Below are 16,483 nucleotides of genomic sequence, written 5' to 3'. Positions count from 1 at the left end.
GCATTGATATTCCTTTAATCCGATCTTCTTAGGTAAGGTGACAAAAAATTGGGTTTTCCTTTGTTTTTACCCCACCGTCCTTTATTTATCTTATGTTTTTTTGCTGATATAAAATTCTGACTGACCACCTAAAACCATATTCTATATAGCAGTGTTTTTCAACCGTGGTTCCGCGGCATTTTGGGATTCCGCCAGTACAGTCAAGAGGTTACGCAAGTTTTCATTCAATCCGAGTTCGAATAGACCAATATTTTGTTTAATTGGTGTTCCGTAACCACCGCGCCAGGCAAATATCAAACTTATATTCCCGAATTTTATACTAACGTGTTTCCGTGTCAAACGAAATGTACTTGGAAACGCAAAAATACTTTCAGACATGACTAGGAAGGAGTAATCTATAGATACTGATTTGGAAATAATCCTTATTACAGAAAAACGAGCTGAAAAGTTAAAACATCTGTAAAAATCTCAATTCGAACTTTTTGAGGTTCGAATATTGGTAATTTTGTAAACATATGTTTTTAGAGGATATTGAATTATTTCAAATTTTTTTTTAATGGAATTTTCATTGGATAACTCATAATTTTGCTCCCGGGACCGGAAAAGCTTGAAAAATTCGATTATCTTACCGAGAATGTTCAATTTTCACAAAATTGCCAATATTCGAACCCAGAAAAGTTCGAAAAATTGCGGGATATCACAACAATTTTTTATTCAAACAAATGTTTATGTTAGTCCATCTTCTACGGGTAAATTCATATTTTTCCCCCGAGACCGGGAAAGTTCGAAAAAATTCGATTTTTACAAAAATATTCAATTTTTACAAAATTATCAATCCTCGAACACAATAAAGTTTTTTCAAAATTGTCAACATAAACCCTCGATTATCTCATCAAAATTTTCAACTTTTTACAAAATTGTCAATATTCGAATTCAAAAAATCGCAGGATATGAACACAATTTTTTGTTGCTATGAAACTTATATTAGTCCTCTATTATTAATGAATTAATATTTTCTGCTCCGGGACAGGAAAAGTTTGGAATAATTTAATTATCTCATCAAAATTTTTAATTTTTACAGAATTGTCAATATTCTAACCCAAAAAGTTCGAAAAATCGCAGGATGCCACCAATTTTGTTGTTTTGCCTTTATATTATTTGGTCTTTTATCAATGGTTAAATGGTATTTTTTTCCTCCTGACTGATAAATATCGAAATAATCATCTTACTACTAAATTTTCTAGTAAATAAATGCAATTTTCACGAAATGTGAAATATTCGTATGTTTGATAGCTTCGTCTTGAAGTAACCATTAATTCCACGATAAATATTGTGAAAATGAAAATATAACAAGATTTCTTAATGCTGTCTTTATTTTATGATTCAGGGCACTCCCTGGTATGACATCCGGTACAATTCTTCAAACATTTTACTGGTATTGCGGTAGTGGTTACGCTCCACCAAAAAGATTGAAAACCACTGCTGTATATAGAAACGGTATACACCATGCCACTAACAATAGACTATGCCAATGAACCGAGATGATTCGCAAATAAAAAGCAACATTGCTTACTTCAGCAGAATAACATTAACTTAACTAACTTGTAACAATTCTGTCAGTTTAGATAGGGGGTTCTTAACAAGGTGGGCATGCACCTCCACAGACTGCGAGAATGCTGGATCGTGATACATGAAAATACTGAATATATACGGTAGGGTGTCCATAAATCTTAAAATAATTTAAATTTGCCGAGGGAATTTATCGATACTATATATTGTTTTGGCTCTCACAGAAGTATTAAAAGTAGTAAAAATATTTAAACAATTACTGAATAATTAAACATTACAAACCTACAATATTAACTGATCAGTGAATTCAAGTTAAATTCTATGTACTTACTCGTTTAGTGCCATCATCATTTTCCCACAGTACATCAAATCATAAGCATCAAGAGAACCCATTTTTCAGTTTATACTTTTAACTTAACCGTGTAACTGATCTAGCAAAAACTAAATGAAAAGTACTTTTTAGAGAACCGTAGCTGTGTGGATAACACTACCTGTCTTTTTTATCTATTCATTCCCACGAATAAAAATCACATTCATCCCATAAGATAAATTCTCCCATCGATAATTGCTTGTCATAATGCTGAAATGCGAGATAATTATATCAAATTTCATTACTAACTTAAATTTCATGATTTTACAACACTGCTAATGAAGTTTAAGTATATAGGTTCTAGACCTATCTTTAGCTCACAATACAGGCCATTAGATACTACTAAGTACTTTCACAAAGTCAAGTAGATCACAAGAAAATAGAATTAAGTTGCGAAACTATACAAGCTAACTGTTACATGGCTACGCGGTGTTATAACAGATTTCACTATTTGATGTAGATTGTAAAAAATTCTGTGACGTCAAACTATTACGAGGACTTCACGTGAAGGTTCATTTGGTACAGAATAAGGCGAGTTTAAATCAGAGGTAATTAAATAGTCTTCATGCCTGATACAAGAATAAATATTGCCTGAGAACAAAGTCTATAAATATATTTACACAATATCGCTGAGAGTCTTATTACTTGGTACCGTGCGTTGTATGATGAGTTAATAATTAACAACAGTTAACAGACTTACATAGAGAATATGCTTCGTAAGTGGAACAGAGTTACACATGAAATATTAGTTTATACATACTTCTATATCACTTGCTTTAAGTGAATCACAAATTTCCTTTTGAACAAGTCTCTACGTAAGCAACCACTGAGACATGGGCTGATGGGCAGATAGAAAAACTCGGAGTAATAAGTCTTCAATAACCCAAATCATATTGAGTGTTTTTACTACACTGACACATAACAAGTCCAATAATCTTTCATAAATTCCAGAAGGTTCGATTCTAGTTTGACTCAAGTTTAAATTGAGCCTTCCTAACACTGATCAGTAAGCTTTTTATTTCCTAGAGATTAAAGAAGATATAACTGCTTTTCAAAATATTGCATTTTTAAGCTTTTTCATAGCAATGATTTTCCATGATTAATATCATCAAAAGACCGTATAAATGAAGTAACCGAGCGATCTCCAATATTATTTCCATGACGTTGAATGCTTCATTTAACATTAGTAATTACTGACAGTAACAATCTATCAACAGATCTTTATGCTTAAAATATAATACTGTTAGGACAAAGTAGTTTGTGAAAATGCAGCCAGATATATGAACGACTTGCGGCCCTATATTGTTTCACTTTTATATACAACTAATTTATCGACATTTAGTCCAAAACAGGACCTTTACAAGAAGCCACTAATATGTGACGCATTAATATACCATATTTATTTACACCCTGGGTAATGTGTTACTCATTGGCCTTGAACTACAGATGTAAATATAGTCAACTCCAACCATCCTTGTGCATTTACATAAGGAGTTTTTTTATATTTTGTATAATTAATATGTTGAATTTTCTTATTTCTAACCACGAAACCAAGCATCAAACGTGTTGTCTTTGGGATCTTATTATAAAATAAACTGAGCGAGTTGACCAACCTCTGAGAAATAACCAATCACTTTAAGTTGGAACCACTTCCATATACAAAGATATTTGGATCTTTCAATCCTAACGAGTCTGTTAGATATAGATTACAAAGACTTAAGGAATACCATAGGAATACAAACTCTCATATGGAATATCAAGTTTCCTATAAAAGTGACATATTCTGACACCTATTATGGAGTATTTCGGATTCTCAAATGTCAGCCTACGCTAAACCGAGCAGTAGGCGAAATACTAAATTAATAATGGACACAAATGATAAATGGCTGAGAATGAGGGTAAAGTTTAGACTCTAAACAATACAAAAATGGTCAAATGCAGCCTGAAAAATACAAAAATGGTTAAATGCAGCCTGAAACCACGAAAATGGTTAGATGCAACCTGAAAAACACAAAAACGGTTAGACGCAGCCTGAAAAATACAAATATGGTTGAATGCAGCCTGAAACCACGAAAATGGTTAGATGCAGCCTGAAAAACACAAAAATGGTTGAGCGCAGCCTGAAAAATACAAATATGGTTGAATGTAGCCTGAAAAATACAAAATAGTTAAATGCAGCCAGAAAAACACTAAATGGTTAGATTCAGTTTAATAAATACGAAAATGGTTAAATGCAGCCTGCAAAATACAAAAAAAATTAAATGCAGACTGAAAAATACAAAAATGGTTAGATGCAGACTAATAAATACAAAAAATGGTTGAATGCAAAATACAAAAATGGTTGAATGCAGCCTAAAATACAAAAATGCTTAAATGCAGCCTGAAAAATACAAAATAGGTAAATGCAGCCTGCAAAATATAAAAAAGGTTAAATGCAGACTGAAAAAAACAAAAATGGTTAGATGCAGACTAATAAATACAAAGAATGGTTGAATACAGCCTGAAAATGACAAAAATGGTTAGAATCAGTTTGATAAATACAAAAATGGTTAAATGTAAAATGTAAAATACAAAAATGGTTAAATGCAGCCTGAAAAATACAAAATAGGTAAATGTAGCCTGCAAAATACAAAAATGATTAAATGCAGTCTGCAAAATTATCATGGTGTTGATCGATACAAAAGAATGATGGTAAATAAAATGTCCGATCAGATTATCATTGGGAAAAAAAATTCCTAAATTTTATCACCTGCCGGACTGAGCTGTTCCCTATTCGACATTCTCAAAACCTACCATCTAAACACATAGTTAGATTCTTCTGTCGAACTCTATCTATCTATAACTTATAAATTGACAGACAAGAATGGATTTGTAGCACCACACAAGTGAAGAATCACCTGCGAAGCGTAGAGTCCTACTTACACCTTTGCATCAATTGCTCTTCGCCCAATGGCCATGACCCTACATCAAATAGTAACTGTTCGTTCAACTAACATAAACGCTAAACTATAGATTTATGAGTGTTGCTGCTCAATAACCAACATTGCCTTTTTTTGGGTCAACCTTCACCATGAAATGTCATTTTCATTTTTTCCCTACTTTTTGTTTGCACAAGTGTATTTTTATTTTGATGAAAAATTAACTACTGACTGGCTTCATCTGTTGGCTGTAAAAAACATAAAGAACGTTTGATTGGAATGAATGTGTAAAATATCTATTTATCTCGGATCTTGGTTCATTTTGTTAAACAAATTCTTGACCAAACAATAAAAGCGCGAACGGCAACTAAGTAAAACGATTTATAATTTCAATATTCGCCTTCTCCAAGCCATTCTATTTGACGATCTTTGAAACATCCAGTCAGCCAAGCAATAGGACAATTGCAGTTCTTTGCAATATTCATTCTCTTCTGATACAGACGTGCTTGCAACACGCTATATATGTTTTAGTATAGAATCTATATATTACACTGAAACAAGAAAATAAGTTAGATGAACGCACATGACCCGGACAGTTAAATCAATTCCCATCCGTTTGCAAGTGTAGGCCGACAACACTTATTGCACGAGCTTATTGAAATAGCAATTGAAATAGCTTTAGCCACGAACGAACCGATGGCGGCTCTTGCCATGATTTATCCACAAAGTCATGTACTATATTTAAATTTAACATTCGGAATTATATCTACTTAGACTTGAAATCTAATCCCAAATCTATCAAAACTGTCTCCATAAGAATAATGTTCCAACTTACCCAATCTTTGTCAACATCATGGGGCAGCCCTACCATTACAGCTGGCATGCCGTGGTTACTGCAGCAAAATTGAACTCAAAATTGAATTGGTCTTCAACTCGCTGCCGTGGTAACGGCATATCGCCATTGATTTGCGGCAGCTAAAAGTCAGTCGCCATGGGTTTGGCAATAGCGGCCATGGTTTGGAAATCCAGCCATGGTTTTGCGGCAGCTCTAGACGCCACAAGATACTTAAAACTGCACTTGCATACTGACCAGTGCAGCGAACAGGGTTACATGCGATATTGCGAAATGAGGCTTTGATGACGTGCGTCATCCACATGCAATGGATGTTTGCCCGACCCCCGGAAAAAAATTAATTTTGGTATTTTGTGAGATGATGGTCGCGAACTAATTTACATGCGAGAAAAACATTTGGTTTAAATTTTTTAACCACTTGGCATTGAAGAATACCAGCAATTTAGTCTAAGCTACCTAAGCTTTTTGGATCTATTTTTTGATTATTAAACTACAACTCTTGCAGCGACAAACCGACCAATAAGGTATTTGATATACATAATTGAAACGTACCTGAATAGGCACGATTACTAGCGGTAGCTATGAAACCTGGTCAAAACTTACAACTATGGTTGAAAATATGTCGGAGTGACGGAAGCATTTCTGTTACGTCACCTTTGGGTTATTGCTCATTGGTGTTGGTACTGTTTTGAACAACGAAGTGGACTTTCGAGGAAACATGTAATTGCCATCAGCTTTGTTCATGCAAGAAAAAAAACTACATAACAAACAATAAGTGCATTCTAACCCATATTTATTCATACACCATGATCGGACAAAAGGCCGTGGTTTGTCATATGGCTAAGCGCTACGCAGAATTTTCTGCCCAAATCGATAAATGAAAAATCCTTATATAAAACTACCATCATCAAACGACTTGTGACATTCTCAACACAAGATCCATTGCACAAAATATGAAACAAACACGACATCAAAATTTTATTGAAACCTCAGCCTTTCAATCGTTGACGAATTTAAATTTCAAACCTATCCAACAACATATTATCTTGGCAAAAAACTGTTCTACCCCCATATTCATGTCGCACATAAATATGATTGCGGTGAAATCGTCATGCAAACAAAACACAAGACAGCTCTTATGCGCCTAGAACAACCTTAGACGGTGTGGAGCATCGTGAAGCCTTGGCAATCCATTCGCTACAGTGCTTCTGATTGCCTGCGCGGGTTCGCATGTTCGAATCACGTGGGGTACAATAAATACAAGCATAAACGAAGTTTTATTAAAAAACAAATACGTTTGAAGTTGATATATTTAGAGTGATTGAATTACCGATACCGCAATTATTGGACTTGGTCTGAGTAATTTGTTGTTTAATATTCAAAGAACATATATGCTACTTTCAATGTCAGCGTCAAACATCCTATTAACTGGATTTAGATACCCAGATCCATTGTGTTATGCCGACAAACCTGTCCCGGTTTATTGACATTCTATAAAAAAGCATTTTAGAATCAAGTATTGGTACTGCGTTTGTGTCCGAATTCACCAAACATAGTCACCCATACAGAAGCAGATTGCTGGAGCGAAACTTAGCTATCGCATCCAGGCAATCAGTCATTAACAAAGTGATTCTTTGTAAGCTTCCCAAAAAGTATAGACTTGGAGGGACCATGACGCGAACAATAATGGCCACGATCGTATACAATGTTTAGTAACTGAGCGTTTATTTTTTCATCATATCTGAAATTCACATTTTACTTTTATTTTGCAGACAAGGTATTTCAGAACCAACGGAGACTGGTATTCGACCAACGTAATCTATTATTCATAATAAGTTGGCATAATGGAATGACTAATTACAATTAATATGTTTATATACAAAAATTATTTATACAATAAAAAGCTGCTGTTTTAATCAAGCATGTGGTATGGGTAAATCAGTAACAGTTCTCAAACAAACATTGAAGTGATTGCCAATCATTTTTGTAAAAGGCCTCAGACTGGAAGCATTTGCATTTGGGATACCCATTCACTGTTTATATAAGGAACATTTAAAGCAATGGAAGCGAAGTCCTCAATCTCTTTCCCATCCATTGTCTCAACAACTTTCCAGGAATTTACAGCGGGATCATATTCTTCTATTGCATGGTTGTAATTATTCCTGCAACGGAATAACGACGCAATCAAGTAATAAATAGTCAACTCAAGAATGGATATATATATATAGTAATACTTCGCTGAAATTTTCACTTATTTCAATAATTCTATTGAAATGAGGAGCGATAGGGCACACTTTGTGGGTTTTTTTTCAGTAATATCTGCGCATGGAAATGACACAATCCGGGTTGCGATTAACCATGCTAAACTTTTCGAATTTTTCCAGTCACAGCAACTGTACAGTCAAATGGTTTGCTTATTCAAAATTTGAATTATTAATAAACAAAATACCTTGTTTTTACTTTTGGTTTGGGCAACATGTTGATTGAATAATGAATACGTGTAATGAATATCTTCATAAATCAAATTCCAACTCACCCTACAACAGCAAATATCTTTCCTTCAACAACACAGACTTTAAAAAATCTTCTTGGATTGCCTAATCTGGGAACAGTGGTCCATGTTTCAGCATCTGTATCAAAGCATTCCACAATGTCCAAGTAGCCACTGTTGTATCCACCTTGTAAAACAATAACAACGATGAAATATTTGAAAGTTTTATATTAGTCAGCCGATTTGCAATGCTTTGGTTTGGCACAAGTCAAATAGTGAATTATTTTCCGACTGCCAATCAAGAAAGATTCTGGAATTATCAAGAACTGATATAATGAAAATACTTCGAATTAATTACGAACAATTTGCAGTTATTTTACATTTAAAAGTCAGTCTGAAGAAAAATATTAAATTCATGAAGCACACGCCTGACTTGATGTTAACGGTATTAGGATAAAGATCTCAGGGTTTAGTATCGGTAGGTGAAACGTTTGCTTATGCTGCATTAAAAGTTGTAAGTTAACTGTCAATTTGCAGAATATCCGTGCACCTGACTTATATCTGTGACCTGCTACTTATCGAGTACCTGATTGGCAGTGCATGCGCAACACAAGATATATTTAAAAGCAAATTCTCACCCACGACATAAATCTTCCCAATAAGCTCAACTGCTGCTGCACCATTTCTTGCAGTCGGCATTGAAGGAAGTTTCGCCCATGTTGAATCTGATGAATTGAATTTCATAGTATTGGATAGGTATCCATCGTTGAGACCTCCAATACAGTAAATGAAGCCTGAATAAAATGAAAAATCAATGTGCAAGTTGGAAATCTTTTATGTAACCACAAATTCTTTCACCAAACACAAGTTTCTGAAATCACATATGGAATTTTATTATTTGAAGTATGACTTCATCATTTATCAAACCTACCACCTGCAGCAACTATTGATGAATAAAATCCTTTCACAGGTCTATCAGTGACAGGAGACCAAGTTCCACCAGATGGATCAAATTTTTCAACTGCTTTACTGTTGTTGCCAGAATCATCAAATGCATAGATTGAACCTGGTTGTTGAAAAAATGAATGAACGCCTTGAAGATCGCTCGTATGGACAACACGATTCATGTACATACTTGTCAGTTAGAGCAATTTCACTCATCTGTTTTTTCATTTATCACCACATTATCTATTATAGACTGTGGAGTCACGAGCAAATTATAGAAAGCGTACAGGATTAGCTAGACAACCATGGAAAATTAGAATACTCCACTTCCAATAGAAAAACTTGCTTATGTCATACCAACCTTCAAATGCAACAGCAGTCACACGTTTCTTTGTTAACCTCCGATCTGCCAGTCTAACCCATGTAGCATTGGTATCAGTATATTTAAGTTGATAATTGGTTCCCATAAACACAAGAACATAGATGATGTTACCGAGTACTACAGCGGTGAAGCGTTTGCCCATAAAGTCAACTCTGATGTTCTGTTGAAAAAAAAAAGCAATCGATAAAACCATGGTATCGCTTTACATTAATATTTTGGTTTAACCAACGTGGATCTGAAATTAATGACTATGTACACAACATGACTATGCATTGGGAGAAAAACATTCAAAAAGGACACCAAGAAGTCACGTGGTATTTCAAAATTGTTACCAGAATAGTTGCATGCATTGACGTTTCTGTGGTCAAAATTTTGTCGGTCCAAGAGTAGAAACTTGGGATATTTTTAACGCATGTAATGAAGTTATTTCAGACTACATACGCGCACCAAAGTCCAATCATTCAGAAGAAAATTCAAGAAATATGTTTAGTTGGAATTTCGTTTCGAAAATTTTACCTCAGCCTCATTTTTTTCTTCAAGTGCATAGTAGCATCTGAAGTTAGTCATGTATCAGTTACAAAGAATATTTTAATTTGCAAATAAATAGATGACTAAAATTTGAATAACACAATAATTAACAATGAATAATTATCCAATAACAGTGTCAAACCTGCAGTTTCGTCCAAGTTTTCATCTTTGGATGAAATGCTTGAATTGATCTCGATTTCATATTAAAAACAGCAATTGCTGAATAGTAATGGAGAATTGTAAACACGAATGGGAATCAACCAATAGAATAGAGTAATCAAATAACACCTAGTTTGTATTATAAGACCATGAAATCATGCCACTACCTTACGTAAAATAATACGACATTTTGTTTCCTATAAACTTACCGTTAATTGGCTTGGGAGCATCTGAAAAAGTGAGAAACTATTTTAAAATAATTTTAAATCAATGACTTGTGACGAAAACTGAATTAGCAAAATTTTGCTTATCCAGTTAGTGACGTTATCAAAACCAATCAATGTACGTACTTTTGATGTCAATATCTTCAGCTACAATACGTGGTCCACCAGTTAAAGTATTCATCAGTATTGCATGGTGACGTGCAGAATCAAAGACCAAAGGCTGAATTACAGAACAAAGTCCATTGTCACTGGGTGTAATATTCATATGTATAAAATGAAGTAATAAATCAGTGTTCAATGTATACAATACACAAAACTAGCTGTCAACAACGTCACACATGTTATTATTTTCTGTAACTTGGCACAAAATGAAACGTCACATGTTCAGCAATGTCAAGTACTCCACTACAATAACTATCCTCAATGCCAAAAAATAAAATTAATTCCCCAACCTCTTTCTCCACCAAAAACTTTTGATATTTCTCCGAAATCTTCGACAAATCCAGATATTCTAATAATTTTCCAAACATCGATGCCCGAGTCTCCAAATCAAAGTTGGTCCAGATAATCAAAGCTTTGCACTTGACAGCTTCAGTCGCCTATAATTGAAATAAGTCTTATTTATCAATATGTAGGAATTTGAGTTCTTCCATACAAATTTTAATGGTTTACTGGGCTATGATTAAAAATATCATGTGTGAGTAAGGACCTACATATTTCTATTGAAGTGAACAAGAAACATATTTTCATTTTATCTTTATATCCCATACATTGATTAATTTTGATCCAAGCAGGAAGGAAACATAATCTTCATTCAAATGTTTGAACTCGTCCTCAGTGGCAATTGATTGGAAATTCTTCAGAGCATATTTGTTGCAACTTTCAACTAAACCAGTGCAGTTGAGAGTGTTTGCAATCATCTTTGTTGAATAGAACGATTCTGGGCTCAGTTCCTCCTCAAGCAATATTGCAATTTTGTCGCACAAGCCTGAATATAATTGTGATTTAAATATATAAAGCAGAGAACAGCTGTTTTAGACTCCAGATTTCGTGTATTTGGTTTATTTTTCATTTTTTCATCAATTCAACCGAGGGAACAGAGAAAAAGGAATAAAAAAGCTACAAAAAGCTTAACAAAAATTTGGCAAAAAAAGGACTGATTGTCAATATTGTTGTTGGGCATTACAAGAATTCCTTACCGGCTGATAAAGCTAACTCTATACAAATTGATTGAGAATACAACTTGTTCCATTATCAATTTGAAAATATTTAACACAAGCCACTCACCCTTTATTTGCATCATAGACGCGGTGTGCATAAGTTGCTCGCAATCTTCTTCATCATGAGTGAGAATATTACCAGTATAAATATAATCGATGCAAGTTTTTACGCTTGAGTACTGAACTTGTTGCATTGTCACAATACCAGTTCTACTTTCAACATTCTGGAATATAACGCAACGAATTATGTTCATTCTTGGCATATATAACACTTAAGATTGACAAGGTTGACAAGAGCCAAAGGTAGGTTAACAGTTACTGAATTAATTAACTACGGATAACTGTTATCCGACTTGACTATCAAAACTTTTGGGCTACCCTGCATATTGGGAGGTTTTATGACTCAATCTTCGCCGAGTTCACGGTGGGGTTGTAAAGTATTAGGGAATATAGCTCAGAGCCTTTTATAGGGTTTCATAAATCCTAATTATTACTATTAGTTAAACAAGAGAATATCTTCTATTACTTGATTAATCATGATTCAACACTCACTTCATGAGACAACATTGCACGAAAGTAATCTGATCCTGCTGACAGAACATTCCTGTGTGCTGGTATTTCTTTATCACCAACCATAATTGCGAAGTCACTATGTTCTTTGCTTTCTCTTTGTCTGAAATGAATTAACTAACATATTTACATTTAAAAAAACTGCAAAACTTACCAAGTTTGTATTCATTTCAAAGCATCGTTAAATTTTTTGTTTCAACTCCAGGGTAGAGAAAAGCAAATAAGACAGCTTGATAATAAATGAATCATGACGTTTATTCCAGTTGATTGAATACAAAAATAACTAACTAGTGACCAAATGTAACACTGCAGTGCTCACTATTAGCGCTTTTTTGCGAAAAGTACGAGGCCCTTTCGCAGTTATTTTGAAAAACTGTGAAATCGCCATTTTTTCCATTTTTGAAGAGATAAATTTTAAAATTCACAAATAATTTTTGTTCGAGTATAAAGTTGACAAGTAAACAATGCGCGAGTAATTTTGTAATTAAATTTTGCATTACATAACTATATTGCATAAGCTATGTGGCGCAGGCATCGCAGATAATGCCAGTTAATAAACCGAAATTTTGCATTAACAGCAAAATTTCTGTTACTAGTATGATGTTTTATACAAGTATTCCGCTTCCTTTTCTCCCACAAAAGGTGTCGACCCGGAGTCGGAATGCGACACCGCTTTTCCTATGTTCGTATGAAGAAGAGTGGTCATGTGATCAAAGTGCACCAGCTGCTAGTGCAATAATTTTAACTGAAAAAATACAACTCGAAAGCGAAAGTTTATCGCACACCCGTTCCCTTGCTCAGGATGGGAAATACAGAATACCGAATCCCAGGATTCGGTGTCCACCTCTTCGGCGCTATCGAGAGTTTTTGTATTTCGGATTTCTAATTTATTTAACGAAGACGAGCGCTTTCTTTCGAGTCGATTATTAATGTTGACTTACTGGCGATATTCCGGTCACAATGCTTCATTTTTCACTTTAAATGATCTTTCGCGTAAGATCTCTTCCGAAAAATGGTGTAAACCAAATTAATTGTGTTTAATGTCACCCATGTAAATAAAAACATAAGTACTCTATATTACAACCGCGTTTGTTATCGCCGTTTAAAAAATCCGAAGATCTGCTATGAAGTCCCATAGAGAACAATTAAATTTGGTACAATAAAAATGCATATAAAGTATATTAGTACAGTCACTTCGTGTTTCAGAAAAATTTATTTATCGCTTCGAAATCACCGAGGAAACAGTCTAAAGTTCTAAACAGTTACGCTACTTCTTTAAAAAGCCAACTTTTCAACGAATGATATTTCCGTTGCGCAAAGTATTCAATTCATAACCGATATGGGCATATTTAAAACGTTTTATTAATTTGATTTTAGTTCAGTTTTAACTGCAGTTGTGCCGTCAAAGTGATAGCATCGTTCAATTTATTTAGTAACATAAAACTGATTGAATCAGATTAATTATCTTATATATCATCACAATCAGGGAATCTGTCGCGGGCATCCTACAACAAAATAGTTACGTCTTATTTTTAGTATTTTATATTGCAGCTTTTCAATTAAAAAATTTGCGTTGCAAATTCCCTCCTTCATTTGTCTTTAGCAATTTGCCGCTGATAAATGTATAACTCTCACAGTCTCACCGGATTCACAATTCTGTGCGAATATAAAAATAAAGTATCATTGTTATCATGACACAAATTTGTGATTTGGAAAAAAAAACTATAAGCGTTTAGAGCCTAAATAACACGTCATGTCTTCTATGGCACATGGAAACACTTATATGATATATGGAATTTTTCTTATCTGTTCGTAATGGACCCAAACTTTGGAACTTTCTTCTCTCAAATTTTAAAACATTCAAGTCAAAAAAATCTTTCCAAAAACAAGTCAAGTCTTGTCTAGTCTCCAAATATTAAAAATTACTGTCCCAAAACCTCAATGATACGTTTTAATAGTTTCGAAGCAATCAAACCTGTGTAGCATGCACTTTATGTTTAGGTAAGCTATTGCCGTGGAGTTGACTTGTTCACCAAAGTAGTTTTTTAGGCTACGACTGACTCTGATGAATCTCTGTGTTAATCTCAAAGGAAGCTATGAAAAAACATCCATAATTCTTTTATCCTTGTTCCCACCCTTTATAACCAATAAATTACAATCCCTACCTCAGTATAAATCCCCTAATCTAATTATATTATACTTAAACTGTTACCAGTAGTATTCAATAATTGATGTAATCTGGACTACAATTTGGCAATATGTTGGCATGTCCTTGGTGAATGAAAAAATTTATCCCGCCTCTTCATGCACTCAACTTTGGCAACTTTGGTTGAGCAATTTGGCATTTGACTCCAATTATAATCAGCTAGGCGAAATCTTTTTTTTTTGTCTTTTTATTAAATACTGTCCACTCATGCTTGGGAATTTTTATAAAATTATTGAAATGGTGAAGCGAACAATTCTTAATATTTACTACATTTCTTATCGTTTATTCTAATTTTTTTTTTAGTGTTTATTAATTTATTTTTTGTTATCGTATAATTTATCTGAAGCTTCTCTCTTTTTTTCTAATTTTATTAATGCCCTATAGTTGTATGTGTGTGTGTGTGTGTGTACGGATGTGTATGATTTGATTCAATAGTTTTAGGTGAGTGAACACGTGCCATTTCTTTTCGGCAATACCTACCATCTTATATTCTGTGCGTTTTAAACCTTATCCAAGGTTTTGTTTACTCTCCTAATTTCATAATTAGTTTGTGTTTTTATCAACCGTTTTATCGCATTTATGCTGATCATGGAGTCGAAATAAATTAACTTAACTAACCTGACATATGGAAACACCTCTATATAGCACATATGAAATTTTAAATGACACATGGGAAAACTTATATAGCACATGTGAACATTTTCCTATGACACATGGGAACACTAATATGACACACGGGAACAATGTTTACTTTCATGACATATGGAAACACTTACATGACGCTTTATATAACACATGAGAACAGTATTTTATGACACACAGAAACACTTATATGACACTTTATATAACACATGGGAACACTTTACTATGACACACAGGGACACTTTTATATGCCATCTGTGAATACTTGTATATCAAACATGGGAACACATTCATGTGAATATCTGAGCATTTATTTCCCCCTTTTTTATTATTTGCTACTACCCTGTTATTGCCCCACCACTAATTTAATTCGTTTCTTATCTTAAGTTAAAATGGGATGGGTTTGCTGAGTTATTGTCTCATCATTATTCTGGCCAGTCATGCACCATTAATGCATAGCAATATCAGAGCGCTGCTGTTTTTCAAGCAAAAGCTATCGACACGCCACATGCAGAGTCTGAAGTTTTCCCTACCATTAATTAAAATGTACCATAAGTCGGATCACATTATTCATTGTACACACTTAGCACACATAAATATAGTTTACAGAATAAATATAGACTAAACAGCCAGTTTTGTTTGTATAGCATTTCTGGAATAAGCCAAAAAAAATGTCATACAATAATTCTATGTTCCATAAATGTCTAAAATTATTAATTAGATTTGAATTATCAATTGATTAATTATCAATTTCGATCAATTAGACATTCATTCCCTGGCTTCTAAATTATTCTGAATCCTAATACCTCCCGGCAATACCGTAGTCCGAAGCTATTTAATATCTAGATTTGTAGTCCACACCAGCTAATATCTGTATAAAACTTGTCTGGCAGAATATTCTAAGTCTATTTTAAGTGTAATAATTCTGCAAGTTTAGTTGAATTTAATTTTTCAAATCAAGGTTTGGTATTATATTTAATGAGATCCCAAATATTCTCAGTCTGTTTTCAATGCAATGTTAACAAACGAAAATTTCTATTTCAATGTACTTACTCGTTTAGTGCCATCATCATTTTTCCACAGTGCTTCAAATCATATGCATCAAGAGATAAATTCATTTCTTCAGTTTCAGGTGATTAGAAAGTTCTAATTAAACTACAGATCAACCAAAATAGCTTGATAAGTAATAGTTTTTAAGATCTAGTTGGAGAAAAATATATCAGAAAAACTTTTATGCGAACTGAATTTTTGAAATTCTGCATGAAAGTTACAATGAATAGATTGTCTTTTCTCTTTTTCTGGACTAAAATTACATAACTGTAACTTATTTTCAATCAGGACACTGATTTCGCCAAAGCATGATAAAAATTAATCATATTCTTGCACATTTGCATGATTATATGCAA

The 16,483-nt window shown here is 33.7% G+C and overlaps 1 protein-coding gene across 5 annotated transcripts; it reads right to left on the bottom strand.

Annotated features, from left to right (window-relative positions):
• Positions 1-7,413: 7,413 nt before the first annotated feature.
• On the bottom strand, positions 7,414-16,266 carry LOC120328280 (kelch-like protein 3). 5 transcript variants are annotated; one of them, XM_078119171.1, is made up of 13 exons: positions 16,131-16,266; positions 12,212-12,332; positions 11,727-11,883; positions 11,210-11,427; positions 10,892-11,038; positions 10,566-10,659; positions 10,425-10,445; positions 10,199-10,275; positions 9,508-9,688; positions 9,133-9,267; positions 8,840-8,995; positions 8,247-8,388; positions 7,414-7,872 (listed from the first exon to the last, which is right to left on the bottom strand). In XM_078119171.1, the coding sequence occupies exons 1-13, from the start codon at positions 16,193-16,195 to the stop codon at positions 7,707-7,709; spliced, it is 1,680 nt and encodes a 559-aa protein (XP_077975297.1). In that variant the 5' UTR covers positions 16,196-16,266; the 3' UTR covers positions 7,414-7,706. The 5 variants fall into 5 exon arrangements, with proteins under 5 accessions (XP_077975297.1, XP_077975298.1, XP_077975301.1 ...); XM_078119172.1 differs by having other exon boundaries at positions 9,136-9,267; XM_078119175.1 differs by having other exon boundaries at positions 9,640-9,688.
• Positions 16,267-16,483: the final 217 nt, after the last annotated feature.

The sequence above is a fragment of the Styela clava genome, chromosome 13, assembly GCF_964204865.1.
Source record: "Styela clava chromosome 13, kaStyClav1.hap1.2, whole genome shotgun sequence".
NCBI classification, from domain to species: Eukaryota; Metazoa; Chordata; class Ascidiacea; order Stolidobranchia; family Styelidae; genus Styela; species Styela clava.
Note: the sequence above shows the minus strand (reverse complement) of the source record. Positions and strands in the feature narration are given on the sequence as shown.